This window comes from Kalmanozyma brasiliensis, assembly GCF_000497045.1.
Source record: "Kalmanozyma brasiliensis GHG001 unplaced genomic scaffold PSEUBRA_SCAF7, whole genome shotgun sequence".
Classification (NCBI taxonomy): Eukaryota; Fungi; Basidiomycota; class Ustilaginomycetes; order Ustilaginales; genus Kalmanozyma; species Kalmanozyma brasiliensis.
In genome coordinates this window covers 85,647-113,110 of record NW_015961990.1, presented here as the reverse complement: position 1 = coordinate 113,110, position 27,464 = coordinate 85,647, and the positions used below count along the sequence as shown (strand labels likewise).

General features: G+C 57.8%; 11 protein-coding genes and 1 non-coding gene across 12 annotated transcripts; 4 read left to right on the top strand and 8 right to left on the bottom strand.

Annotated features, from left to right (window-relative positions):
- Window positions 1-134: 134 nt before the first annotated feature.
- On the bottom strand, window positions 135-2,159 carry PSEUBRA_005712 (Sterile alpha motif, type 2; the record flags this gene model as incomplete). Its single annotated transcript, XM_016439120.1, has 1 exon — window positions 135-2,159. One exon carries the CDS (start codon window positions 2,157-2,159, stop codon window positions 135-137), a length of 2,025 nt encoding a protein of 674 aa, XP_016289905.1.
- Window positions 2,160-3,671: 1,512 nt separating this feature from the next.
- On the bottom strand, window positions 3,672-4,691 carry PSEUBRA_005711 (uncharacterized protein; the record flags this gene model as incomplete). Its single annotated transcript, XM_016439125.2, has 1 exon — window positions 3,672-4,691. The coding sequence occupies one exon, from the start codon at window positions 4,689-4,691 to the stop codon at window positions 3,672-3,674; it is 1,020 nt and encodes a 339-aa protein (XP_016289904.2).
- Window positions 4,692-5,629: 938 nt separating this feature from the next.
- Window positions 5,630-5,738, top strand: PSEUBRA_006533. Its single transcript has 2 exons — window positions 5,630-5,666; window positions 5,694-5,738. It is a non-coding gene; the product is annotated as a tRNA-Ser (tRNA).
- A 441-nt stretch (window positions 5,739-6,179) lies between these two features.
- Window positions 6,180-8,000, bottom strand: PSEUBRA_005710 (RNase L inhibitor RLI, possible metal-binding domain protein; the record flags this gene model as incomplete). The annotated part of the gene is made up of 1 exon (XM_016439113.1): window positions 6,180-8,000. One exon carries the CDS (start codon window positions 7,998-8,000, stop codon window positions 6,180-6,182), a length of 1,821 nt encoding a protein of 606 aa, XP_016289903.1.
- A 612-nt stretch (window positions 8,001-8,612) lies between these two features.
- On the bottom strand, window positions 8,613-9,105 carry PSEUBRA_005709 (uncharacterized protein; the record flags this gene model as incomplete). The annotated part of the gene is made up of 2 exons (XM_016439127.1): window positions 8,613-8,789; window positions 8,902-9,105. The coding sequence occupies 2 exons, from the start codon at window positions 9,103-9,105 to the stop codon at window positions 8,613-8,615; spliced, it is 381 nt and encodes a 126-aa protein (XP_016289902.1).
- Window positions 9,106-9,685: 580 nt separating this feature from the next.
- PSEUBRA_005708 (Autophagy-related protein 27) lies at window positions 9,686-10,675 on the bottom strand (the record flags this gene model as incomplete). Its single annotated transcript, XM_016439114.1, has 1 exon — window positions 9,686-10,675. One exon carries the CDS (start codon window positions 10,673-10,675, stop codon window positions 9,686-9,688), a length of 990 nt encoding a protein of 329 aa, XP_016289901.1.
- A 498-nt stretch (window positions 10,676-11,173) lies between these two features.
- PSEUBRA_005707 (Machado-Joseph disease protein MJD) lies at window positions 11,174-12,946 on the top strand (the record flags this gene model as incomplete). The annotated part of the gene is made up of 1 exon (XM_016439135.1): window positions 11,174-12,946. The coding sequence occupies one exon, from the start codon at window positions 11,174-11,176 to the stop codon at window positions 12,944-12,946; it is 1,773 nt and encodes a 590-aa protein (XP_016289900.1).
- Window positions 12,947-13,293: 347 nt separating this feature from the next.
- On the bottom strand, window positions 13,294-13,573 carry PSEUBRA_005706 (H/ACA ribonucleoprotein complex, subunit Nop10; the record flags this gene model as incomplete). Its single annotated transcript, XM_016439129.1, has 2 exons — window positions 13,294-13,461; window positions 13,547-13,573. 2 exons carry the CDS (start codon window positions 13,571-13,573, stop codon window positions 13,294-13,296), a joined length of 195 nt encoding a protein of 64 aa, XP_016289899.1.
- Window positions 13,574-14,062: 489 nt separating this feature from the next.
- Window positions 14,063-14,828, top strand: PSEUBRA_005705 (uncharacterized protein; the record flags this gene model as incomplete). The annotated part of the gene is made up of 2 exons (XM_016439149.1): window positions 14,063-14,606; window positions 14,707-14,828. 2 exons carry the CDS (start codon window positions 14,063-14,065, stop codon window positions 14,826-14,828), a joined length of 666 nt encoding a protein of 221 aa, XP_016289898.1.
- A 259-nt stretch (window positions 14,829-15,087) lies between these two features.
- Window positions 15,088-16,425, bottom strand: PSEUBRA_005704 (Enolase, N-terminal; the record flags this gene model as incomplete). The annotated part of the gene is made up of 1 exon (XM_016439119.1): window positions 15,088-16,425. The coding sequence occupies one exon, from the start codon at window positions 16,423-16,425 to the stop codon at window positions 15,088-15,090; it is 1,338 nt and encodes a 445-aa protein (XP_016289897.1).
- Window positions 16,426-18,189: 1,764 nt separating this feature from the next.
- Window positions 18,190-21,213, bottom strand: PSEUBRA_005703 (Protein kinase domain protein; the record flags this gene model as incomplete). The annotated part of the gene is made up of 1 exon (XM_016439133.2): window positions 18,190-21,213. One exon carries the CDS (start codon window positions 21,211-21,213, stop codon window positions 18,190-18,192), a length of 3,024 nt encoding a protein of 1,007 aa, XP_016289896.2.
- Window positions 21,214-22,878: 1,665 nt separating this feature from the next.
- PSEUBRA_005702 (Helicase, C-terminal) lies at window positions 22,879-27,339 on the top strand (the record flags this gene model as incomplete). Its single annotated transcript, XM_059465653.1, has 4 exons — window positions 22,879-23,629; window positions 23,722-23,789; window positions 23,892-26,596; window positions 26,691-27,339. 4 exons carry the CDS (start codon window positions 22,879-22,881, stop codon window positions 27,337-27,339), a joined length of 4,173 nt encoding a protein of 1,390 aa, XP_059320332.1.
- Window positions 27,340-27,464: the final 125 nt, after the last annotated feature.

Below are 27,464 nucleotides of genomic sequence, written 5' to 3'. Positions count from 1 at the left end.
AGAATGCTAGGGTCGAACGAAAAGAGACCGTTTTGGCACATTGCGATGTACAGATGCGAAAAGAAGGGGCAATGAGACCTAGCGAGCGTGATGATAATCGATGGGTGGTAGGCTAGAGTGTGGCGCACGGGACCCTACTCATGAGCATCGCCTTCTGCATCATCGCCATCGTTATGGCTACCCGGGATGCCCGAGCCTGGCTCGTCCTCGCCATCCATCTTGATACCATACTTTTTGCGCACCAGCTCAAACGTCTTGAGCATCTTGCGTCGCGCGCCCAGCGCCGCCACTCCCTTATCCTCCAGCTGCTTGTCGTCCATCAGCACCATCTCCTTCCAGTGGCTCGTCTCAAAGTTGGGGGTATACTTGTGCAGGCGCAGTTGGCGTAGCCAAGCCGCCACGTCGTTGAGCGTTGCCAGATCCGCAATCTCTTCTTCGCCTCCAACCGCGTTGGCGCCAGCACCAGCACCGCCGCCAGCAGCAGACGCGCCAGGCAGCGAAGGGGCCCGTCCAGACGGTGAGGTGCCGCTCCGCGGGCTCTTTCGGCCTCCCTGCCCTCCCACGCCAGGCGACAGCGCTCCACCGCCAAACGCGCGAAGGTTGCGGCCATGTTGCTGCTGCTGCTGTTGCAATTGTTGCTGCTGAGCAAGCACAGAAAGCGTCTGCTGGTTTTGCAAGAGTTGCTGCTGCATGGCCAGCAGCTGAGCACCATTCATCGTGTTGAGGTTCAGCCCGCTCATCGCGGCCATCATGTTCATCATTTGCATGTTGAGCGGGTTGGCCAGGTTGCCAGAAGGGTTTTGAAGGCCTGCGAGCGAGTTGGGACTCATCGGCGGGTTGAATTGGTTGTTGCTGCTGCTGTTGTTGCCGCCGAAAGCAGACGAGCCTGCGTTGAGGCCACCACGTCCAAAGTTGTCGTTCTGACCCCAGCCAGACTGCATGCCAATGTTGGGTGAGACACCGGGACTCGACGCATCGAACATGTTGGAACCCGGACCGTACCCGCCCGGTCCGGTGTTCTGGTTGCTTCTACGACGGTAGCGAGGCGCGTCGGGATCCATTACGACGCCACCGTTGCCGCGAAGTTGCTGCTGCTGCTGCTGCTGCAAGTTGGCCAGTTGAGCGGCGGCCGTCTCGAGGTCGATGTTGGCATCGCCGGTACCAGCCTTGTCACGGTCACTAAACATGGGCACCAGCGGCGTATTGACCATGCTTGACCAGTTGCCCGTTGCAGTGATCGGCGAGAGTTGGTCATCGAGCGGACCCGTGGCGCGTGGAGAGCGACCGAGGTTGTTGTTGCTCATGTCCATCGATACGGGTCGCGAGAGATCGCCCGAGGGCATGCGCTGTTGTTGCTGCTGTGGGTTGGGCGATCCACCGCGCTCCTGCACCTGGTCCAGCTGGCCACCAGAGTAGTTGCGGCTCTCGCCAATGAGCGTGCCAGGAGCCGAGGTGCGGTTGGCCTTGAGCTTGGCTCGCTGAGCCGCCAGCGTGGAAGCGGCGTCTCCATTGCCAGAGCTGTACATGGCAGCCACGTTGGGCGAGAGGAAGCCCGCAGCGTCGGTGGATTGTCGATAGCCGCGGTTGGCGGGCGCAGCGGGAGCCTTGGCACCGCTACTGGGAGACTTGAGACCGAGGCTGGCCAGCTTGGCCTCCATCTGATCGGCCATGGTACTGTTGTGGTGGTTGGGCGAGAGGAGCGCCGAGACAGGGTCGCTGCGTGCCATCTGCTGGAGCACAGTGATGAAGAAGCGAATCTGGACCTGCGTGGACTCCTGAAGCAAGCTGTAGAGGGCGGCGGTGCGTTCGGCCTCGGACAGAACGCGGAACCACTGTTCAATGGCGCTGAGCTCCTCTTTGAAGTTCTGATCGAGCGAGGCGGCGGCCATCTCCTCGAGCGTAGCTTCGTAGTGTTGCAGATCTTCGAACCAGCGATCGATAGCTTCGGTTTCGGGGTTGCCGTGGTGGCTCATGTTGGGAAGCATTTCCGAGCTAGGACGAAGGTTGCGCGAACCAGTCGCGCTGGGCATGGCGGTCGTGCCGCCGATGGAAGGGCTTCGAATTGTGTTGTCGTGGCCCGCGTTGCCCTGTTGAGCCAGACGCATCATGTGCTCGGTGGAGGCGCCCTTGCCGAGCGAGTAGCGGCTGTGTGGGTTCATTGTGAGGGGGCGAGTTCCGATGGGCGAGCTAGCGCGGTTGATCGAGTTGTTGGAAGACGGAAGAGGAGTTCGCAACGAGCCAAAGTCGGACATCACTGTGTGATCCGAGTGGTGTTATCCAGAGCGAAAGGCGTCGCGGATGATGGTGTGAACAGCGGGTGGGGTCGCAGAGTTTATGAAGTTGAGAGGCGGAGAAGTGGGCGAATGCAACGTAGGGTTCAGAGGGAGCAACAATGGTGGTCAGCTTCGGACGGCTTCATTCGGACCGAGGCTGTGCATGAGCATGTCAATGCTGCTGACTTGTGGCATCGACACGATCGAGCACCAGAGCAAGCTTGTACATACCTCAGTGAGCAAAGACTGTCGGAAAGCGTATGAATCGTTTCCGTAGGACGGAAATGGATGGTTTCTTTCGATGCTACGATACCGTCGCAAGGACAAGCTTGGCAACGGGCGCACTGGTGCGAGAAAGCACGAGCGCGATCGTTGTTGCGTAGACTGGCGAAGTGGGAGGAGTTGCTCCGTTGGGTTGATCAAGTTGGGCGTTGTATGTCGCTTGCTTGGACCTGCTAAAGGCTGGTTGCGATTCCGGCTCTTGGGGGAGAAACGCCAAAGCTCCAGGATGTTGACGAGCGGCAAGCTGAAGGGGCCGAATGTGTCGAAGAGGAGTGCTCGTTCCACGAGGAGAGAGGTCGATGTCAAACGGACCAGCAAAAAGTGAAAAAGGAGAAAGGCACGACCACGTTCGGAGAAGCCAGGGCTCTCAAAGCACCGTATGGCCGGTAGACGGAGTGAAAGTGCGAGGAACAACCTGCACAGCGGTTGAGACGGTAGAGGAAAGGATGAAGGGAGGAGGAGATCAGGATGCGACCTTCAAATTGAGGTCACGAGGCTCGACTGAGAAAGCGCAGAGGCAGCGTTCACCAGGAGGCGGCGCGGTCCAAGCGCCTCGCAGATCCACCGTCCGCCAGCGAACCCTTTTGTCGAGGCCAGTCAGCGCGCACCGGCACGCGCTCCGCTGTGGAAGCGAGCCAGTCAAACAAATTTAGACTTTGCTGCTGCTTCTCTGGCTGTCGAATGCGCCCTTTCTTGTTCCACGCCTGGCATGCTTTGCTCCACGATACGTGGTAGTACGATACGTGGCCCTTTTGACGCCCTGCATACCGTTCGGCTGATCAGGAGCGGACTGTACCACATCTCGTGAGCGAGATCGACCAAGTGGGGCTAGCAAGGCTTTCGGCAAGGGATCCCGCGCGTGTAGGCGAGGCAGACTCGCGCCTGGCCTCGGTTCCTCGAAACAGGGCACCCTTGACAAGACCCTGAACTGGCTCGCTCTGGCGCTCCTGCTTGCTCAAATCCGTATCACTCAGGCAGAGTCACTGTATGACAAGGCCGCCAGACCACCGTCTCGAAGAAGTTCTAGACGCTGGAGGACGATCATCAAAGTTATTGTTCGTTACGACATGCAAAAGAGGAGACAATTGAGTGCGGAGGGGAACCAAGAATGAGGGTCTAGACCAGAAGCATACCACCGACGACGACTCCAATCGCAGCCGTGACAGCAAAGGCCAGTCCGTTGATGGGACCGAAGGCTTCAGCAGCATTGCTGTTGCTGCCGCTGCCTTTGCCGGACTGTCCACTTGAAGGAGCACTGGAAGACTTGGCCCCACTCGTGGAGGAGCTCACCGCAGCCCGCTGGTTCCAGCTGTACGTGACGCCGCTCGCCGTAGGCGAGGCAACCGTCTTGCAGTTGGACGATGCAGGCGCAGTCACCGGTGTCGGAGTGACGCTCATGCCCTGGCTGAACGTGTAGCTGCTGTTGTAAACACCGATGGGCAGATCCGCGTTGGCCTCACAGTTGGTGAATGCTTCCGGCTGGTCGTAGTCACCTGGCTGATTCCACAAGCAGCCCATCAAGTCAAACGTGTTCCTGCACCATGGGTAATCGGGACACATGCGCATGCAGAAGACAGGGCTGCCAGGGATGTCGCATGCTCCCATGAACTGGGTGAAATAGCTTCCGTTGCGCATGGTGACACCGGCTGGGTTGCCAATGCCTTCCGCGCCTTCCGAGTCGTACTCGCCGCCGCAGTCGTTCGTGCCGAAGTTCATCACCGGAGGGTCATACGTTCCAGATATCTGGATGTAGTTTGGCGTCTTGCGATAATGAGCTGTCTTGATGAAGCCATCCGGCATGGGTCGAGAACCATTCTGTGGTGAGGTGCAGTAAGCGACCGCGATGGCTTCGGCGTCTACGAGGTTCTCCTTGGTCGGGTCGGGTGGCATGAGCAGACAGAAGTCGCTGGCGCTGTTGATGTAGATCGTTCGACCCATGCCGGTCAGGGACGCGGGCGCAAGGCCATCGGAGGGCGATTTCGGAGTCCAGCTTCCCAGAGCTGCTGTGCGAGTGAGGCTGGGGGCGGGAGGACCATCACCGCTAATGATGGTGGTCGAGGCGGGTTCAGAAGTCTGAGCCTCGACGAAGGCGAAGAGGACAGCTGTTGCTGCTGCTGCAAGGCTTGCGAAGCGCATATTGAGAAGGCACGGCGCCACCTGCAATGAGACCGTCAGAGAGGGTGTCGCTCAAAGAGCGAGCTTACGGGAGGAAGAGCGGGGGCGGAGATGATGATGGTCGGGAGGCAAGAGAGCAAAGAGGAAAAGGGGACAGGATCCCAAAGCCAGGCTGGCACCGGCGAGCAGCTGCCTCTGCTGGGCTTTCTTTGCCCTTCATCTCAGTCTCGTAGCCAGTAAGTTAGCCTTGCTCACAGTCACAGGGCATGCACAGTCACTTCTGCTCATGCACACGCAGCGACGGCACAGGTGAGCCTCGAACGGGTGTCATCGACCGAAAGAGAGTGGTGTACGTGGACCTCCGTGCAAGACATGCATGCAGAGACAAAAGCTTAAACGAAACCCAATGCTACAGAACGACCCACGGGCAACGCCGTCGCACCTCTTTCCCAGCGGAGCTCGATTGCAGTTTCCCTCCTCAACCCACAACCTCATCTGCGCTGTCCTATCCTTGCACCACCGTCAAGCTCGCCGGAAACTTGCCTTTTGTCCATTGTGAAAAGGAGCGTTGAGTTTCACGTCGCGGGATTCCTGCGCTGTGCGTGCATGCAGTGTCAGGCGCGCGTCCAGAAGGGCGCAAAGAACAACACTTTTTTTTGGAGTTCTGGACTCTCGAGCCGAGCCGCGGGGTCAGCCAGATCTCGCTCCGGCCCGCCGCTTCGCGTCGCACTGCGCTGCGCTCACCAAACCCAGCCACCAGCCTCGTATTCACAGGCCTTGTCGTCTGCAGCGAGAACAGTGCGTCGTCTGAGGAAGCTCGATGCCGCGCTCAGGCCTAGAGATGAAATGGGCTCGAGAGCGAAGTGAAAGCCAGACCAGAGTACTCACCTGAACCTCGATGGTGTCGCCGCTGTCTATGGTATAGAACGCTTACCCATACCCCGCATTCCAACACGATTGACGCTTTGGTGGAGTGGTTAACACGTATCCCTGCTATTAACAGCATCTCGTTTGACGATTGTAAGGATATCCTCTTTGAGGGCGTGAGTTCGAATCTCACAGGCGTCGAAAATTTTTGCGGATTTGGCCGTTTTTTTGCATGGAGATGGAAGCTACGAGTGTCAGGATGTCAAAACTGCTTTTTGCTGAATTGTTTAGAAGAAGACCATCGAGGAAACGCTGTTGGAAGATCGAGGTTTGGCTGGTGATGCAAGAGGTTGCGATGGTGGGAGCGCGTCGCGGGCTCAACCAAAAATCAATTTCTTTTTTCTTTTTTTTTTCTTTCCAGACGGAATTTCGGTTCGTGATCAGGCAGAGAGCCTACAGTAGCTTCCACCAGGCTTGGTTCACAGTCAAGGACCAGGCAACACAAAATATACACTGAGTGAGAGAAGAACGTAGTTGCGGGAGAGCGTGCGGTATATGTACATGAAAGACGTGCTATGGGAGAGACTTCTCCCTTTTGGTTCCAAATCATGGAAAGAGTGAATGCTGCTGCACCTCCGTCGCTTAGTCCTCCAGGAAAAAGTACTGCCCCGCCGCCTTCTGCTCCTTGTCCTTAATCGAGTTGAACTTGTTGACGCGTGGCCTGTAGTTGGTGGGATCTCTCCTCATCGACACCTCCAGAGTTGCCAAGAAGCTGTTCATACCTGTCAGCAGGCTCTCGGGGCGCTTGGCGGTGGCCTTGACGGATGGCTGACCCTCGTAGACGATGACGCGGTCGGCGAGGTAGGTGGCCATGATGATATCGTGCTCGATGATCATGGCCGTCTTGCGTGAGTGGATGATGAAGCGCTTGATGACGCGCGACGCAATGATACGCTGCTCCGAGTCGAGGTACGCGGAGGGCTCGTCGATCAGGTAGATGTCGGCAGGCTTGCCGAGCGCGAGAACCAGCGCAACGCGCTGCAGCTCTCCACCCGAAAGCGTCTGCACGTCGTTGTCGATAATGGGCTCGATCGACATGGGCTTGACAACATCGGTCTGGAACTGCGGGTGCATGAACGCCGACTTGATCTGCTTGAGCAACAGCATTCGCACAGTGCCCTGGAACTTGGGCGCGATCGTTTGCGGCTTGAGCGAAACGTTGAGCTGAGGTGGCTTCTTGGCTCCCGGATCCGGCTCCAGCTTGCCCGCCAGCATCTTGACAAACGTCGTCTTACCAGTACCGTTCTCACCGAGGAAGACGATGATCTCGGAATCGCTGAATTCACCTCCCTCGATGTTGAGGCTGAAGTTGCCCAGCGTCTTCTTCATGGGCGGACAGGTGTACTTGGCTTTCCTGTCCAGCACCTCTTCTTCGGCGGTCTCGGCGATCTTGAAGGTAAGCGACTCGTCACGGAATCGCATGTTCTCGGCGGGAATGTAGCCGTCCAAAAAGATGTTGATACCATCACGCACTGGCGAGGGCACCGTGACGACACCGTAGACCGAGGGAACACCGTAGAGACAGCAGATAAAGTCCGAAAGGTAGTCGAGCACCGACAGATCGTGCTCGACGGCAATGACGTAGGTGTTGGAGTCGAGAAGCGATCGGATCATTCGCGCCGCCTTGAGACGCTGCTTGACATCGAGATACGACGAGGGCTCGTCGAACATGTATACGTTGGCATCCTGGATACATGACATGCCGATGGCGAAACGCTGCAGCTCACCACCAGACAATTGTGAAACATCTCGGTCGAGCACCTCCTTGAGGTCGAGCATGTCGATGATCATCTGCTTGTTGTCCTTCTCGAGCTTGCCGTCGAGGAGCTGGGTAACGCTTGCCTTGCCCTTGATGGCGCGCGGGATGTGGTCGACGTACTGAGGCTTGATGAGCGCCTTGATGTTGTCCTCGAGCACCTTGGTGAAGAAGTTCTGCAGCTCAGAACCACGGAAGTACTTGAGGATCTCCTGCCAGTCGGGAGGGTCATCGTATCGACCCAGGTTGGGCTTCTGCTTGCCTGCGAGAATCTTGAGCGCGGTCGACTTGCCGATACCGTTGGTGCCGACGAGACCGAGCACCTGGCCGGCGCGTGGTGTGGGAAGACGATGCAACTTGAACGAGTTGGCGCTGTATCTGTGGGTGGTCTCGTTCTCGAGGTTGGTGGGAAGCTTGATAATGTTGATAGCTTCAAAGGGGCACTTCTTGGGGCAGATACCACAACCGATGCAGAGCGATTCTGAGATGAAGGCGATCTTGCTGGTAGGTGTCACTTCGATACAGAGTCGACCCATGCGGACGACGGGACATGACTTTTTGCATTCCTGTCGGCACTTTTTGGGCTTGCACTTGTCTGAGTTGACAATGGCGATACGCGTCTCCTTCTCGTGCGGTGCGGGTGCCATGGTGGTCACGAATGCTTTGCTGCTTGTGCACAGCAAGGGTTGGGACGAAGAGAGGTGGAGATGACGAAGGTCAAGAGGTGAGAAGCAAAGTTGCTTCGCCCGCTCGTATGCAGAAAAAGGGTGCAGTTCGCGCTCAGCCTGCTGCAAAACCTCGAATGCGCCTGCTCGTCAGTCTTTTTTGACTCAGGAAGAAAGGGAAAATTTTGAATTCGGATCGACGTCAGCTCTGAAACGGAGCAATTCAAAATCCTGACGTGGACTTCAACGCGAAGCCTGAAATGAGTACAAAATCGAGTCGCAAAAAAGTCGGCAGCAGATGGCTCAGTTGCGGGCCGCTGATTGCTTTGAAATCAGGCTCGCCTCAATGGTGACTTCTGACGGGCCCCAGAGGACGTCTCATGAGCATGTCACAAAGCGACGAGAGCAACTGGGCATGATTACTTCTGGATTATCAGCGTGAAAGGTGGACAAGATGGAGGTCGTTGATGTTGCAAGGTGAGGTGCGCATGGCAATGAACAAGTACAGCGAGCCAGGTAGATGGAGGTACGCGGAGCGGGGCAGGCTTCGAGCTGGGGCATCGCCATGAATCCGCATCTGAGCCATCACATCAATCAAGGCTGCTCGTCCTTCTTGATGTCCTTCTCCTCCTTGCGCTTGCGTTTCGAAGGGCTGCCACCCGCTTTGCCGGAGCCAGAGGCCTTGGTGGGAGTTCGCGGCGTGGCCGGATCCTGGCTGCCGTAGATGGAGAGGAGGTCTTTGGAGATCTTGCGACGCCACTGGTCCTGGTACTGCGGAGCGAGAGAACAGCGACGATGTGAAGGAATATGAGATGTTCTTGTCAGCCGCCATGGTCCATCAGTCGGGGCGACGCGCAGTATCCTCGTGGGATGTCATACTTACTGCCTGTCTGCCGCGGGCGGGATAGCCCTCCTTGATAAGGAGCTCGGACACCTCGCTGAAGATGTTGCCATAGCCAGCGTTAGCGAGGACATGGGTCAGGACATGATTGACGATGAAGCTTCGCTCGCCGTCGGTCCAGGGCTGGTCATTTTTCTTGTCGTCGAACTTCTTCTGAACACCCTCTTCAGCAGGGTCGTCTTTCATGATGGCGACGAAGAGGGCTTGGTGGCGAGCGGGCTGGCTATGGCAGGAGTGATCGAAGATTACGAGTGGATGACGTGAGGTCGAGATCGAAGAAGGGAGCTTGGAAGTACAAGGCGAGAGAAGAGGTGATGGTGCGGACAGAAGGAGATCGAGTAGGCAGGGGCAGAGCGGGAAGACGGGGGACGGGGGTCTTTATGCAATCGCACAAGCACTGCTCATGTTGCTTGAGCAACGCTCGCACAGCTGCACGGTGTACGGTAGGATTGACTGCGGTTGCTTGTTGGATCCGGTCCGCACCCCTTTGAACGCTTTGTCCCGAATAAGGTTCAGTCTCGCTTGGCGACCGAGCATCGCCCATCGTTGATGAAGGTTCTGACACATGGCCGCTGAACGAACGTGAACATGCCGGAAATGTCAAGTAGCACAGCTCTAAGCCTGCAGAAAGTGCCCAGCAATCTTGGTTGAAGCTTGTGCTGCTGAGTACGTCAAACAGATTGATCATGAAAGTTGCGATGAATGGTTTCAACACATCGGATCCAGGATGCTAGTGTTACATATATATTCCTTCAGTGAATCTGCATCAGATCGGCTCGTAGGCTCCGCGTCCACCCGAGCCGCCGTAGCCGCCTCCTCCACGATTGCCGGATACCGTTCCCCAGACATGCGTGGCAGCGTCGCGAGCAATGTAAGGCGACTCCCTCCAGAAATCTTTGTGCGGTACGAGGTCCCATCCGCTGGCTCCGTAATTGTTGTAGTTGTTGTACATTCCCACGCCCATGTAGACGGCAAAGCCAGAAAAGAGGAGGAAGAACAGCCAATTGAAGAAGCCCCACCCACTTGATGCTTTTGACCCACTGCTTCCGTCGTCATCACTGTCGGAGCCTCCGCCCTGAGACGGACTGTCACCACCGCTGCCTGGTTTGGATGCGGTTGACGAGCACGCAAACTTTGTTGGCCATCGGAGCTTGAGCTCTCCGTCCGCTCGATCGTAGCTCCTTGCCGTGGGATGCGAGTCAGCGTCGGCCTTGGGATCGCAGACAAGCTCAAGCTCTGCCTTCTGTTCTCGTCCAGCGTAGGTAGCTCCAGGCAGCACAAGCTCGATGCTCTTCTCTCCTCCTTCCAGTCCTTGGCCCCACTCGACCTTGGCATCGATCTTGCTGCCACCGGACTCGCCAGAGTAGGCGACTGGAATCGCCTGCGTGACGATGGCCTTGCCGTCCTTGATGGTCTCGATGGTGATGCATATCCTGGTACCGCGTGGGCACTGATCCTTCTCGTCGCGTTCCGAGTTGGCCTCAAGCGGCTTGCAGAGGTCAATATCGATGGAGGTGCGCGTCTCTGATGGCGGTGTCGATTCCTGATTCGAGGTGCGGATCGGATAAGCGATCTTAGAGAGATCGAACGACTGCTTCGACGAGACAGCAACGTTGCTGCAGTCGAATGGCGACAGCGTCTGCTTGGAAGCGGCCACCAGGCCTGTGCTCTGTATCAGCAACAGAAGCGAAGCTGCAAGCAGAGCTATGTCTCGCCTGGCACGCGGTCTGCGAGGTGCTGCGTGAGAGGTCGACATGATTGGGTATATTGTTCCGATGATCGCAGGAGGTGAAAGCTGCCTGGAAAGCTTGCTTACGACGACGCTGTGATCGACCCGGGTTTCGCAGAAGGACTGATGTGAAGTGATCCGTGTGATGACGCGAAAGAGGATGTGATTGTGACGAAGTAGAAGGCAAGGTGAGCTTGCGTTGCGCTATCGATGCCGTCCTCTCTCTGCCAAGTCACATTTTCATGTGCGAGTCCCGAAGACACCGAAAGGGTCCCTCTCTCCTGGGAGAAACGCGCACGCCCAACGCTGTGATTTCGCGACTGCGCCTCCACACCAACAACTTTTCTGCAATCACCTTCGAGCTGATCAGCCTTCGGATAGGGGAGCCGCTGCGCAAGAGCGAACGCGCAAGCGACTCAGCCTGCTTCAACTTCTTCCTTCACCGCTCATAGCAAAGCTGTCATCGGTCCAGCACTACTCTCGCCACACATCTGCCCATCCAGGCTCGCAGCAGCAGCCGGCAGCATGTCGTCCTCAACACCGCAGCAACAGCTCATAGCGTACATCCACCATGAGCGACAGGAGCAAGGTAGCATGCTCTGCGCTCAGCACGCGCTCAACGCGCTTCTCCAAGGCCAGTACTACGACGCTTCACAGCTAGCACAGATCGCCACCGAGCTCGACCAGCTCGAAGCATCCGAGCTCGGCCTCAGTCAAGCCGATATTGCAGCACGCGATCGCGCCTCTCTCAACATGGACGACACCGGCTTCTTCAGCGTCACGGTTCTCGAGAAGGCACTCCAAGTATGGGGTATCTCAATATCCAGCTGGCGATCTGCACAGATGCGGGCGCGACACGATGCACCCGAACGAGAGGCTGCCTTCGTGCTCAATCTCAACAGCCATTGGTTCACCATCCGATCGTTCGGCACCACGAGCAAGTTCTGGTACAACCTCAACTCGTTTCTGGCAGAACCGCAGTGGATCGGCAACAACTATCTCGGCACGCTTCTGCACACCGCCGAGTCGGAAGGGTACTCGGTGTTCGTGGTGCAGGCCTCGGAAGGAAGTGCCGGTCAAGGACTACGTGAATCGGATGCGGACCAGATCGCAGACCACCTTCCAGCACCCGGAGCAGCTTCGTCGGCTCGGTCCAGCTCAGCGAACCTAGGTCTCCGACCAGAAGCCGCTTCGAAAGCGTCGAGCAGCTCTGTACCCAAGGCAGGTGGCTTTGGCGCACCTTCGACAGGATTTGGTCTCGGCGACGAGGAAGAAGACGCAGAGCTTCAAGCAGCACTCAGTCTCAGTCTGGCGCAAAGCACTTCTGCCGCTCCTGATACACCCAACCGTTCACGAGTGCGTCAAGTCCGCAGCGGGAGCGACGAGGGCAGTGCAGGAGGGGACACATTCATGGGCGAGACAGATGCCGACATCGATGCCATCGCACCCTCCAGACGCCGACATCGCGCCGACTACAGCGATCCTGTCAACGACGACCTCCGCAGGGCCATGGAGGCGAGCATGACAAGCTCACCTGGCCCATCTCGTCCGAGCAGCTCCGTCCATGCCCCCACAACCTCTACCGATTCGTCGTCGTCTCGACCCATCGGCCGACGCAAGCGTCGTGCGCAAGAACGTCAGTCCGGCCTCTCGCGCGAAGACGCCATCGACCTGGACGACTCGCGCGATGACAGCTTCTCTAGCGACACGGACGAGCTCCGTCCCTCGAGCCTCTCGCATCGCTCCCCGTTCCTCAGCCCCGCGATGCAGGCCGCCAACCGAAACAACGAAGACGTGCAGGAGATCGAGGACGACGAAGACATTCCGAGCGATGACGAGCTCGTTGATCCGTTCAGCGTCGCCGGTGCCCCCGAGGCGAGCGCACTCATTGGACCGCGACAGGACCGACACTACGACGATGAAGACGCGGAGCTCCAGGCGGCGCTTGCGGCCAGCTTGGGGGATACGGAGGCGGCTGCGAGGTTTGCTTCGGAGAATCCGAACTACCATCGGCCGCAGCAGGTGGAAGAGCAGGCTGTCGTTCCCGAGGATGTAGATCGGATCTCACGGATGCGCGAGGAGGCGAGGAGGAAGGCACGCGAGGAACAGGAGAGGCAGGAGAGGTTGGCGAGGGGCGAACAGGTGGGAGAGAGCCAGGCGGAAGCCACTGCAGCCGGAAAGGCTGGTAGCAGCAGCAAGGGCGAAGCAGACGAGGACGATGACGAAGACGAAGAATCCGAAGCGGAAGAGGTGAGCGCGGAAGAGATGCGCCGACGTCGATTGGCTCGCTTTGGTTGATTCCGAAGCAATGCGAGCGTTGTTCCCGAGACTGCATGTGATGGTGAGAGACGATTGCATAAAAAGAGACTGAGTGGATTGATACTGCTACATGATGTTGAGGAAGGGGAGTGAGGGTGTCAGAACGAGCAGCGAGCGAGGTGGAGCTGCGTCTGCCAGGGCGCTGGAAACGATGCTGGAGATGCAACGCAAACTTTCGTGCTCTGAGACTCCATGCAAGCCGAGCCCAATCATACTGATGTCGTGTTCAGCAGCTGCAGTGGCAAGGTGGAGCGCGTGCTGCGTCTGACGGGTATATGCGAATGAGAAACCGAATCGAGTAAGAGACCCAGCGGGGCTGCTGGCCGTTACATAGGCTTAGCGGGCAGCTGCGTGGGCAGGATGCCGAATCGCTTCTTGATCGTCACTCTGTGCCTGGAGAACTTGTCGTCTGGGGAGAACCTAGCGGGGTGTGCGCTCTTGGTGATGACACCCTCGATGGTCTTCTTCTTGAGCGTGTAGATGCGCTTGCCGTCCTGTCATTTGCAAGCCCGTTCTCTCTGTCAGTCATCGGTGGCCATGCTTCTGATGATAGGAGACCGCAGTGCGATTGGTGCTTACCTTGTCGGCGGTGAACATGAGATGCATCTTGCCTGATTCTTCGCTGTGCGGTGTGGATGGTGTGGATGTCGATCAGGACGAAGAGGTTGCAGATGACGAGGAGGGAGCCAAAATTTTGGCCGCCGCCTTCCACCCACTTTTTCTCCTCGCCGAAATTTCAATCGCACGACAAGCGCTGCCATTTTTCTGTCATTGTGAGATCGTGGTGAAAGGTGAGACATGCACGAATCGGCAAAGCTTCCAGCACAGCACTGACCTTTACTCGCGACTTGGACTTGTTCTTCTCATCCTCAGACTCCTGCTTTCTTCGTCCATACTGGCTCTTGACTCGACTGCGACGCTCACGCACCTGCGCACATTTGATCGACGGCAAACGCGGTAAAGGGTGGACCTTCCAGCCTCATCTCGACCCGCTCAGCTCGGAACCAGAAAGCTGGTCAAGGACAGCGCCCCACAGCAAAGTCCCGCGCTCGTCATCCGCACACCACCCTCCTCCGCGAGCAAACTTAGCCAGCCATGCAGCGCGCTCCATCACGGTTGCTCTTCATCGCGACCCTCTTCCTCGCCCTCCTCTCCTTGGTCTCGGCGATCAAATTCGACCTCACCGCAACCCCGCACGGCCACGTGAAATGCATCTGGAACTACGCCCTGTCCGACTCGCTCGTCATCGTCACTGCCAACGTGGTCCCCTCCACCTCTTCCTCGGTAGACCATCAGCGGATGGACATCGAAGTAGTCGACGGGTCCAAACATAACAACGTGTACCTCTCCAAAAAGGGCATCAAGGGCGAAACGCGATTGGCGATCAACACCCACAGCCATGCCGATCTCGGCGTCTGCTTTAAGAATAGTCTCCTCAAAAAGGGAGAGAAGGCAACGATGACGGTGGATCTAGATGTGGATATCGGCGCCGATGCGGTGGACTATAACGCCATTGCGAACCAGGAGAGTCTCAGTGGGCTGGAGACCGAAATGCGGAAACTGGAGGCGGTAGCGAATGAGATTGTGAATGAGATGGAGTATTTGAAGAAGCGGGAGTTGAGGATGGCTGATACCAATCGTAAGTACCACCTCCCCCCCAAAGTCCACTCCCAACGATCGTCTTTGTCATTACACAGGAGAGATGCTGACCAGACCTTTTGGCTTTTTGAATGATACAGTATCGACAAATATGCGTGTGACCAATTTTGCCATCCTCACCCTGGTTGCGTTGTTGGCACTCGGCGTCTGGCAGGTCTTCCACCTCAGAGGCTTCTTCAAGCGCAAGTACCTCATCGATTAACCTCTTCGGGCTCAAATCACGCAGCGTGTACTGCGTCTCAATCAAAATGTCAAAAGCATCAACGACTCGGCTGTGCAGCCCGTTCGGCTCAATCGGAAGCAGGAGCCGACGAGAACGGTGTGCATGTCTCCTTGAACCCTCGCGCTTGAGTCACAATCCCCGAGTCATTCTCTGTCATTCCCGTGCGTTGTCTTTGTCAATGGGGTGGCATTGCAACTTTTCGTGAATCTACGTAACTAGCCTGGCACATTTGGCGCATTTAGGCCGACTTGTTGGTGATGACCTTGGGAGCGGTCTCGCCCTGGGTGAAGCCATCGATACCGGCGTACACCGCAGAGGGCTCGAGGCTCTCGATGCGGAGGAGCTGGTTGTACTTGGCGGTGCGCTCGGATCGGCAGGGAGCGCCGGTCTTGATGATACCGACACCGAGACCGACGACAAGGTCCGAGATGGTGACGTCCTCGGTCTCACCGGAGCGGTGCGAGACCATGACACCCCAGTTGTCCGACTGCGCCAGCTGCGCGGCCTGGATCGACTCGGAGATGGTGCCGATCTGGTTGATCTTGAGCAGCAGACCGTTGCACGCCTTCTTCTCGATGGCGGTCTTGATGCGGAGAGGGTTGGTGACGGTCAAGTCGTCGCCGATGATGGTGATGCCGGCGTTGGCGCGGAGGTGCGACCAAGCCTCCCAGTCGTCCTGGTCGAAGGGGTCCTCGATCGAGGTGATCGGGTACTTCTTGATGAAGCCGAGGTAGACGTCGGCCAGCTCCTTGCCCGAGAGCCACTTGGACGAGTCCGAGTTGGGGTTCTTGAAGTCCAGGTCGTACTTGCCGTCCTTGTAGAACTCGGACGAGGCCACGTCGAGCGAGATGTGCACCTGACCCTCGTAACCGGCCTTCTTGATGGCCTCGGTGAGGATCTCGAGCGCCTCGTCGGCCGACTGCACGTTGGGAGCGAATCCACCCTCGTCACCGACGTTGGTGGCGTCAATGCCGTACTTGGTGTTGATGACCTTCTTGAGGTTGTGGTAGACCTCGGTGCCGATCTGGACCGACTCGGTGAAGCTCTTGGCGCCGGTGGGGACGATCATGAACTCCTGGAAGGCGAGCGCGTTACCAGCGTGCGAACCGCCGTTGATGACGTTCATAGCGGGGGCGGGGAGGACGTAAGGGGCCTTGACACCGCTGAGCTCGGCGAGGTACTTGTAGAGAGGGACACCCTTCTCACCGGCACCAGCCTTGGCGACGGCGATCGAGACACCGAGGATGGCGTTGGCGCCGAGCTTGCCCTTGTTGGCAGTGCCGTCGAGCTTGATGAGGAAGTCGTCGATCTCCTTCTGCGAGGTGACGGCGATGCCAGACTTGATGAGCTCGGGAGCGATGATGTCGTTGACGTTGGCGATGGCCTTGTTGACGCCCTTGCCCATCCAGGCGGACTTGTCGGCGTCACGGAGCTCGACAGCCTCGTGGATACCGGTGGAAGCTCCGGAGGGGACAGCGGCGCGGAAGAGGCCCTTGTCGGTGGTGAGGTCGACCTCGACGGTGGGGTTACCACGCGAGTCGAGGACCATGCGAGCCTGAATCTTTTGGATAGCCATTTTGAGTTGTTGAAGTGGGATGGGAGGGAAGGATGGATGGGATGGTGGTGGATCGGGAGAGAAAGAAGACGAGTTGGTTGAATCGCTCTATATCTTGCTCGCTCGCTTGCTCGCTCTGGCTGAAAGCGTTGACTCGGCGGGATGCAAAAAGTGGGACAGGCATCGATGGCAGGACCAGGGTGTTGGCTCCTGCGTTGATTCTTTCCTCTTCGAGGCTGCAGCGTTGTCAATGCGCAGGCTCTCCGTTAGGCGACGGAAAGGTGCGTCTGGTCTACGCCTTTTTTCTCAACAGCATGGGCCATGGCTTTCGTGCCTGTTCTTCGGACGGCCAAGGCGACGCATGCGCAGAAGTTGAGAAGTTGCGTCGACCTAAGCTTCGCTTCGATAAAGATCTTCCTTTTTGCCTCTTTTTTCGAGCTTTTCTTCGAGCTTGTCGAGTCCAACACTTGATTTGCAAGCGCGTGTGCGCTGATTAGAGCCCCCTCTCTGATCGATAATCGAAAGTCGCATCTGCAGCAGCGCTCTCAAGCAACGCTGGCTAAGTCGAGTCAGAGAGAGGAGAGGGAGCGAACGAAGGAGTCATTCGACCGTGCGTCGGATCGGACGGACGAGCAAGGCCGTGAGGGCAAGAGCTCGAGCAGCTGCGTACGCTTGGATCGGCTGTGGATCGGGTCTGGCTCGGCCGCCGATGCGACCCGGTCTAGCGCGTTGTTTGCGGGCAGGATCGGGAGAGGAGTCAAACCATCTTCTCAACCGCAGTGTTGCTGCAGCTGTCGTGGCATCCATGTCCAACAGTGCGACTCCATCATGCTTGATTGCAGCGTCAGCTTAAGGGTCAACCTGTTCGATGACGGCGCATGCACAGCGGCAGCAGCCATTTCACCAGGGCCGGAGGATTGTTTGCGGGGGAGGTAGCGGCTGGAAGACAGCTCAGGCGTCTCGGCAGTGTGAACAGGATGGGATAGCTGGAGCGAGGGTTGGCGGCTGAGGCGCATGTGAGTTCCGGTTTCGCCCTTTGGAACAACACCATTCGGAATGAGCAGGAGTGGCCTATAACCGGTGCAAAGGTTTCGCGGTTGAGCTCGCTCAAATCAGTAGCCGACCGCGATCTGGTGCCGCGTCGAGCCAAGACGCCTTTCACGGATCGACATCTCGCATTCGCCTCGTCCACTTCCTTTGCCCTGAGACCCTTTCCATCCTGTCCTTGTGCGTAACATGGATTCCTGAGCAGGCATCCTCGTCGTGTGGGCCCCGCCGCTGAGCATGCATGCGTCGACACAAGAGCAGCAGGTGGCTCGTTTCAACGCGTATAGGACGGATATCCCCCTCCGCACTTGGGCGGATCTCTCCGTGCTCGACACTCACCCGCTTAATCCGGGCGCATTGTTCCACGGTGTGAGGCGCCCAAATGTGTCTGCTGAGCGCGCTTGACACCACCTTGAGACTGTCGCGGCCCGCTGGAGGGCCTTGTCTAGCGCTTCGAGTACAACTGGTGCTAGGTTGATTGCTGGATTCGCGAAGCATCTGATGACCAGAAAAGCGACCTGGAAATGGTGGCCACGAAAAGAGGTTGAAAATTTGCCAAACGCGCTCAATCCGTCGGCGTAACAGAGAGGAAAAAGTCGTCCCGGCATTGACTCCGTATGCGGCTCCCTCTCACCCCAAACAACGACGACGACAGGCCTCAACAGAACACAGACAGTCAGGGCTATGCATGACATTTCCAATGTATGAATTGCAAGAGCCGAAGCATCGCCAACGAGCTCAATCGTCGCGCGCGACCTGAGCGACATCGTCCTTGCGCACAGCGGCATTAGTTTCCAGCCAATGCTGGCCCTGCTGGGATCGCGGATCAGGATGCAGAGCAAGCCTCTCTCCTCCTGCTGATGCCTCGTTGGGCACCTGCTGCGAAGGCATCGCAGAGCCGTCGGTCTGGTCTGCTTCCCGCGTCGAGGCGAGAGTCACATAGCCAAAGCTTCCGCCCAGCAGCCACTGCTCGTCCCACGTCTCCCAAGGGGTGGCTCGTTTGTTCGCATCGCGCCGAAGAAGTCGTGCGACCATTGCCTTGGCCACCGGCGTGACCAGCCGCATGTTGGGTGGACACACCGAAGCGTCCGGCTGGTCCGCGCAAGCATCGTTGCCCGCTGCTGGCCACCGTAAGTCGCCTTTGGCGATCCGCAAGAGATGTCGCTTGCGCTGCTTCGGATCGCGTTCCTCGCCGTGCCCCTCCCTCGCACCATTGACACCAACATTGACGTCCTCCATGAATGGTAGCGAGCCGGTGACGAGCGCATACAGCACCACGCCCAACGCCCACGCGTCCGTCTTGCGCCCGTCGTACTTTTTGCCGATGATGAGCTCGGGTGCAGCGTACTCTTCTGACCCACACCGTGTCTCCAGCAACGGATTGGAAGGATCGATGAATCTCGACAGACCGAAGTCCGTCAGCTTGATCAGGGGTCCTTTCGGAAGGTGATGCGGTCGTAATGACGCACCCGCCGCTGCAAAGAGGTCGACGGTCAGAAGAATGTTCTCCAGCTTGATGTCTCGATGTACGAGGTTGATGTGGTGCATCCATCCGATGGCATTGGCCAGCTCCGTGTAGATGACGCGAACCAGCCACTCGCGCTGTGCGAACAGGTCAAAGTTGGACATGAGCGCATCAAAGAGCTCGCCTCCCGCGACCTGCTCGAGCACGAGCGTGTGGCGGGAGGGTGTGCTGAACGACGTGATGAAGCGGACCAGGTTAGGATGCGAGATGTGCTTGAGCACCTCGACCTCTCGCACCCAACTGACCTTGAGACGCTCGTTGTTGTTGCACGGCTCTCGATCGAGCATCTTGAGCGCCACCACTTCGTCTCTCCCGTGGGACGCACTGTCGGTGGTGCCCGGGTGTTGCATCTGGAGCGCCCGCTGACGTAATGCCGGCAGCGACGATATCATTCGATCCGATGACCTTGCTCCGGCGCCATCGCGTAGCAGACGACCCAGAGCGACACGACTGAAAGCGCCGACGCCCAACGTCCTTTCGATGCGATACGGCCCAATGCGGTCGCCATCCTCGTCTTCCTCTCTTGACCCTGCGCTCGCTGGCTCGCTGGACAGCTCACGCCTACGATCTCTAGGTAAGATGCTGCTGCCGGTCGCCGACTCGGAAGGGCCCTGACTACGTTTGGGGTGACCGAGACGCAGCCTTGATTCCTCCTCCTGAGATCCTTCCCCTGTCGAACCCGTAGAAGATTTTCGGGCAGGCACTAGCTCCGCACGTGCTGTCGCTGGACTTGCGCTATTGGCGTTGGTCGGCCGGAGGGCGCTGATCGAGTCTATCGAAGCATTGCCTGCGTCCCTCCAGCTTCTCTGCTCTATTCGGTCTGGCACGGCGGATGTAGGAGAGGAATGGGCGCTGCGGTCATCGTCTAGGAGCATCTGGGTCTGGCTGCGGATCCTGTGTGGACTGTCCGGTGCCCAAGGCACGTTGGGTGGCAGGCCGTCGAGTGTTGCGCTAGGCGCATCCGAGATGGCGGACAGGGAGAGCTGTGAGGTCGAATTGACGTTGAACAGATCGCCTCCTGATTGAACATCGGTGAGCGAGAGCGGAGAATAGAGGGAAGGATCTGTGGACATGGCTGACTCGCCGCTGCCGATGCGGGAATGTCGTGGGAATCCAAAATGGTGTGGTTGAGAGTAGAGAGCAGAGCTCGATCTCATGGTCGATGGTCCAGCAGCAGCAGCCGTGCTGGCCGCTTCCGTTGATAGCGCTGGCAGCCTGCCTGGCAGTCGGAATCGGTGGGAGACATCCGCAGATGAGATCCTTGGTGCGTGGCCATGCCCGAGCGTGTTGACAGCGGCTGCGTCCCTCTTGGCGGTGGCGGAGAGCGGAGTGGCAGGAGAGGAAGAGTCGCTGCTGCCGTGGGGGTCAGTGCGACTACTTTGGGCGAGGACCGTCTTGATGCTGGGTGCTCGTGTCACGTATGGTCCGCTTGAGGACGATGAGTTGAAGAAGGACCAGTTTTTGCTCCCTCTGCGATGCGTCGACACTTGATCAAGAGACGCCGTGGTTCCCGCCGCGCTCGTCCTTGGATCTGATTCTTCCGACGAGTCCTTGACTGGCGCCGGTTGGCCTGCGAGCGAGGAGAGGAAGCTGCCGGTCGATTGCTTCGATATCGACGCGAGCGGCACGTCGAACATGTCTCGTGCTTCCTCGGTCTGGACCGCTGGACTTGGTAATGGCGAGACGGGCTTGCCCTCGAAGTGGTCCCAGTTTCTCTGGCTGCGTATGGAGGCGGAAGAGAGCTCGCCTCTGGGTGCTGCCAAGGTGAAGTGAGGTGGGCTCATGCCATAGCGCGAGCCGTTCTGACTGCCATCTTCTGCGGCCGTGGTGGAACCAGCCATGGAGATGGCACCAAAGCTGTCGAGGGACGCAAACGAGAAGCTGCTGTTGGAGACATCGAGAGGATCGGCGGCCGGAGCAGCCGCGGCATCCTGGAATGGTCTCGATGATACTGATGACGAAGCCTGTATGGGTGTATTAGGTTGGGAGAATCCGTTTGGGATCGGTGTAGATGCGGACGTCGAGAGTGGGGTTCCGTTCGAGGTGATGATAGTGGGCACCTCGGGGGGTCCGATGTGCACAGGTGTTGCGTTGGATTGCTGTGTTCGTGCAACGGGCGGTGTCGGTATCGATGTGTCGAGCGCTGACGCTTGCGAGCTGCTTGCGGCGCTGTTGGAGTTGGACCGCGATGTGCTGAGCCTCTTTGCGGCGTCGGCATGACGCGAACGAGAGAACATGACGGAGTGCAGCCGGATGACACGAAGCTGTGTCGGCGCAGGATCCGGTCGCAGTTTCCGAGGGTGGATGGTGATAGTAGAGTCGCGGAGTACCGGTGCAGTTCTAGCTGATGATCATGACGTGCGATGCATGAAGGCGTTCCTACGGGCGAAGTTTGTGACGTAGAGGACGAGAGCGAATCCGAGCAATGTGCTTGACTATCGAGCCATGTCGGAGGTCCCGTTTGGCCTCAGATAAGAGTCAGGGTGCGCGACGGTACGGAGAGTCGATCCAGGTTACCGTGAAAGCTTGAAGCAGGAGCTTGAGCTAGATTGATGTAATTCCAGGGCACGAGCCAAAGAAGAGGTCCGAGAGCACAGAGGGAGAGAGAGAGCGAAAGGTGGGGGGATGTCAACGACCCACCCAGAGGCCGCGGAGACGAGACGTGATGAAGTGGTGTGGAGCAAGGGAAACGCTCTCCGTCGATGGTCAACTGCGATGTTGTCGAGATGGAGGAGGCGGAACCAATGAAGCGTGGTCAGGTCAAAAGCTGTGCAAGGCGACCACAACGATGATCTGAGCGTGTGTGCCTGTGCAGCTTGCAACCAACTCAAAAATTGAGCTCTGTTAAGGGTGCACCGCCGAGTGTGACACGACTCACCTCGACTTCTCAACGCGAAAACCAGAAGCCAAGAGGCGACTCGCCGTGAGAGCAACAAGAAGGGTCGAAGAGTCCCACAGTCCCACAGTCACAAGGGACCGACCAGCCAAGCCTGGATGTTTTTCCAACCCAAAGGTTCGGACAAGCGCCCCCTGAACGCGATTTCTCGCTCCGCGGCAGCAGAGCTCTCTCGCCCTCTCTCACATTTTCCTCTTTTATATTTTTATTAAAAAATGCAAAGACAAATGAAAAGACAGAAGGGAGTCCCGCTAACGAGGTCGGCGTTGCTTTCGACGACTTCGGATCGTTTCCGAGTGGGAATCAGGTTAGCTTCAGCATTCAACTTTGTCATTAGGAGAGCCCTCATCACGAAACGGCAGAGCGACTTCAGCGGAATAGCCTGATCAGGCGTCTGAGATCCTTGTTGACAGCGAGGAGATGCAGCGGCAGCCCACGGCGATCTCTGCCTACAGTAGCTTGCAGTGCGCATCGTGTCGTCTCGCGTAGCACGCTCAAGGGAGCCGAGAATTCTGCAAGTTTGGTACATTCCAGCAGTGATCGAGCCGCAATTCGATGTTTGCAGCCTTGGTGATTCGCAGAAGGCATGTCTTTCCAGGAGGAAGCCGTTGTGATCACACAAAGTCCCTTTCCCACGCTCGCATCAGAGATTGTGATGGCGGAAGAAGAGACCTGGCTGCCTTAGGGCTGTCTCAGGCTCAAGTTCGGCTCTTCCGGCTGAGCAGCTTTGGCTTCGGCACAGCCGACTCACAGCGACGAGGCTTAGCCGATGCCGCAGATGCTCCGATTTTCGCATTGGTGGCCGTAATGGGGGAGGATGGGACGTGTGCTCGACAACTCAGCGGCGGAATCTGCCTCAATGTGGGAAGGCAGAAAGCTGCCAGGCCTATATTTGCTCCTTTCGACCGATGGAGTCTTCGCCATCAGCTACCTCGGAGATCATCTTGCTTCCCTTCGTCTCAGACATTATACACGACAATCGAGACAGGTCAGTGAGAAGCAAAACATGACCGAAGAGCTCGACTTTGCGTCCCTTGCGCAGCACTATGGACATGATGCAGACAATCGAAGCGGAGACCAGTTCTCGGACTATCGAGGCGAGGAAGGTCTGATGCCAGACGACCCGTATCATCCAAGTGACTACTACCCTGCTACGATGCCGCCGCTGTCCAATCCGAACCCCTTTTTACAGGGCAGCTACTACCAACAAGGTCCGCCCTCTGATCACTATGAAGCTGCAGCGCTATCGCGACACTTTGATTTCGATCGGGCCCAAGTTGAAGGCTTAGTGGCCCAGCCATCGCCTTCGTCTTCGGCGACGATCAACCACTACCCTCCATCGCCTTATGCGTTTGACCATCGCAGCCAGATGAATGCGGACAATCGCGGTCAAATGACCACCCACTACCTCGGCCAATTGTATCCCGACTACGGTGATCCAATGAATCCAGACTCTCGCGGTCAGACAGACCTTCCCTTTCGCAGTCAAGTGTATCCTGGCTTTTCTAGTCAGGCGAATCATGACAACGACAGCTATACGAATGCCAAACCTCGCAGACAGACGCACGCAGACTTCGGCAGCCTTGAAAGTGCTGGCGTTCGCAGTCAAGGCAACGAGTCGAAAATCATTCCCCTCCCACCGCAGCCTCAAGAGAGGTCCAATCACGAACCTGTTCGGCCCTCAGAGAACCAGCGTGGGGTCTGGGCTGAACCAGAGCCAGGCCGAAAGGTGCAACTCGTTCCTGTCTCAAGCTTGCGTGAGTAGCTGAACCCTTCTTCAGCAGTAGGAGATAGGCAGCGTGCTGACACGGATGGAGTGCACCTTTGTCTGGCCCTCTCGACACATCAGCGGCTCTTTATCGACCTCTCTTTAGCTTCCCATTCTTCAACGCAGTCCAGTCGCTCTGCCTGCCCAAGGTAAGTCAGTCGAGCATTTTGCTGTACGCCACATCACGTTGAGCGTCGTACTGACAAGAATTTCAATGTTCGCATCACGTTCGTCAATGACGACTTGTTTAGGTCTTGGAATCGACAGAGAACATCGTCCTCTCCGCACCCACCGGCTCCGGCAAGACGGTTGTGTTCGAATTGGCGCTACTTCGCATGCTCACCAAAGATCCTGAAAACGCGCGCGCCGTCTATTTGGCTCCGACCAAAGCGCTTTGCGCGGAGCGGACGCGGGACTGGTCGGCTCGCTTCGGCCCTGTCGGGTGTGGTGTCACAGAGCTGACAGGAGACTCTGTGCATGGTCTTCACGTCGCACGAAAGAGCCGCTTGGTTATCACAACGCCCGAGAAATGGGACAGCTTGACGCGCAAGTGGGACGAACAGTCCGGCATTCTCTCCACCGTCCGTCTCGTCTTGATCGACGAGGTGCATATCCTCAATGAGGCGCAACGCGGAGCCCGTCTCGAAGTCGTGGTAACAAGGACCAAGAATCGAGGCAACCAGGTGCGCTTCGTAGCCGTTTCAGCCACCGTGCCAAACCTCGAAGACGTCGCAAGATGGATCGGGCCCAACTTGTACACGCAACGACAGGGCGAGTCCGGACCTACCAAAACCACGGCCGAGATCTTCCAGTTCGATGACAAGTATCGCCCCTGTCCGCTGCAGAAGCACGTCTACGGCTATGCCAAGAACAAGGACGAATTTGCCTTCCAGGCGTACCTCAATTGCAAGCTCTTCGAGCTGGTCGAGACACATGCCGCTGGTCGACCGTGCTTGATCTTTTGCGCCACTCGCAGATCCACCGTCCAAGCCGCCAAGGCTGTTGTTGAGGCTCGCAAGCAGGCGAACGAAGACGCAGACGGCCCCTCGCTTCCGATCGGGGACGAGGGAGGTCCATCAAGCCAGGCGCAGTTGAGCTTTGACGATGAGGACCTCCGGACTCTCGCATCCTCGGGCGTGGCTTTTCATCACGCCGGACTCACCGCATCCGATCGTCGAACAGTGGAGCAGGCTTTTCTTGCCGACAGAGTTGCGGTTCTGTGCTGCACGACCACATTGGCGACTGGAGTCAACTTGCCCGCGTACTGCGTCATCATACGAGGTACAAGGCAATACGACGGACATTGGATCGAAATGTCGGAGCTCGACATGATTCAGATGATGGGTCGAGCCGGTCGGCCTCAATTCGATCGTAGCGGCGTTGCCGTCATCATGTGCGAGGACACCATGCAAGGGCACTATCGAGAGCTCGTCAGCGGCAGTCGAGGGATCGAGTCGAGCTTGGCCCCTTGCTTGGTCGAGCACGTCAACGCCGAGATCGGGCTGCGCGGAAGAACGACCGAGTCTCAGATTGAAGACTGGATTCGCCAGAGCTTCATGTGGACTCGACTGCACAAGAATCCCACCTACTATCTGAGCCGAGAAGAGGGCATTGGCCTCGACAGCGTCGAAGACATCCTCAAACACCTTGTCACCCAGACGCTGACAGCTCTACAGGAGGCTTCTTTGATCGCCCGCTCCGAAGACTCTGTCGAAATCTCGTCCACTGAATACGGTATCATCATGTCGCGCTTCTTCCTGCGTCACAAGACGATGCTGGCGCTGATTGCCATGCCGCTCAGCGCCCACACCCGAGAAATCCTCGAAGCGATCTGCGAAGCGGACGAATTCGGAGAACAGAGGATGCGACAGGGCGAAAAGGGCTTCCTCAACGATCTTCGAACTCACCCAGAGATCCGTTTCCCGCCCCGCCAGGTCTCGCGAGTCGCGGACAAGGTTTCCTTGCTGATACAGGCCCATCTGTCTGCCATAAATCTCTCGCACGTCGCCAAATCAGGCATGGGCGAAGCAAGTCCTTATATGGACATCAAGCGGATCTTCCCGCACGCCACGCGCATCGCAAAGGCAGTCGTCGACGTCACCATCTATCGTTGCGATGGTGTGGCATGCAAAGCGGCACTGGATTTGGCACGATCCATTGCCGCTGGCGCCTGGGAGGGCTCTCCTGCGATGCTCCGACAGTTTGACCAGATCGGTGAACGCTCCATCAAGGCGCTGGCGAATGCGGGCATCGTGACGTGGCAGAAGCTGTCCGAGACGACTTCGACCAAGATCGAGATGATCTTGAATCGTCACCCTCCCTTTGGCAGCAAGGTGATTGCTGCGGCGCAATCTGTGCCTCGTATCGGCCTCGAGGTGATGCAGCGGTCCGCCGAGCCTTCCAAAGCGACTTCCTTCACACTCCCGGCAAACAGGGCCGGAACCTCGTTAGATCCCGCGGACTTGGCCCCTTTCGGCATGAAGGTGGTGCTCGAGGTGAAGATTTGGGTCGAGAATCGAGCGACTTGCATGCTCAAAAGCAAGACTTCGAGGATGCCGCTGAGCATCTGCGTGCTCATGCTGAGATCCGACGGCGGCTACGTCGACTTTCGTCGCATGCCCATCTGGCGTTTTGACTCCGAAAAGCGCTTCACGGTGCACGTCCACCTTGACAACCCTCGCATGCGCGTCGTCACCACTGCGGCGTGCGACGAGATCGCAGGCACGCTCGTACAAGCGAGCCTACTACCTGTCGACGTGGCGAGTGGCTCTCACAGGATCAGAATCGCGCGTGCCGAGATTCAGAACGGCAGCCCGAACGATTTCGATGCTCTTGCCGAGGATGAGTATCGAGCTGGACCATCTCGCTCCTTTGCCGACAGCGAAGCTGCTCGAGCTTCGAGAGGGGCAGAGTTGCCAGACGAGCATGATGCGGACGAGGAGTCGTCCTGGAAAAAGTGAGTCCATCAATCACAGCTCGAGTCAAGGCACGGAGAGAAGAATGCTGATGTCCTGATGTCGCCTGGTGGTGTTTCTTCGTCGCCGCTACAGATGCAAGCACAAGTGCAAGAGCGAATGTGGACATCCGTGCTGCCAGCGTTCGAAGGAGGTTGAAGCTTCCGGCAAGCTGCCCAAGTATCGCTTTCAGAGCCGCTTGCCTGACCAAAGCTCACAGAGCACCGTGCCGCGCTATCTGAAGCCTGCATCGACGCCGTCTGGCAGCTCGACAGCCATTACGCAGAAGCGAAAAGCTGAATTGGAGCCTGCGCTCGCCTACGATTTGGAAGCCCCTCAGGATCTGCTGAGCCGGCTCGATCGACAGGAGGCCGAGTACGATCGAATGCACGGCACGACGCAGCCATTGCAGATGCCCGGCCGAAGGGGCGAAGACCGACGAATGGCCGACGACGTTGATGGCGATGCGAGTGCGAACGGGCTATCGCCCTCAAAGCGTAGACTGACCACAGAGCTCCCTGGCCGCGACGGTCGGAGCTGGCACGAAGAGGGAGCCCCTCGCGTATCTCAGCTACGCAGCACGGATCGTGAGCTCGATGCGAGTGAGGCTCTACTCCTGCTTGACGAGCATGACCAGACTGCTCGAGCGCCACCGGCATCGACGCCTTCGGGCCCTGCTCAGCGCCGCTTTCTCGCAGGCATCGGCCCTTCGCCATTTGGCGACAGGACCGACCCGAATGACTAGCTGACGGAGTCAGCATGTACGCAAAGATGCTTCTCATCGTCGTGTCCGTACTGTGTCAGAATCTTCGACCTCACTCTACCCTTTGCCATCAGCTAAAAGCGAAGCGGCTGCTGCCCTAAGTGTGG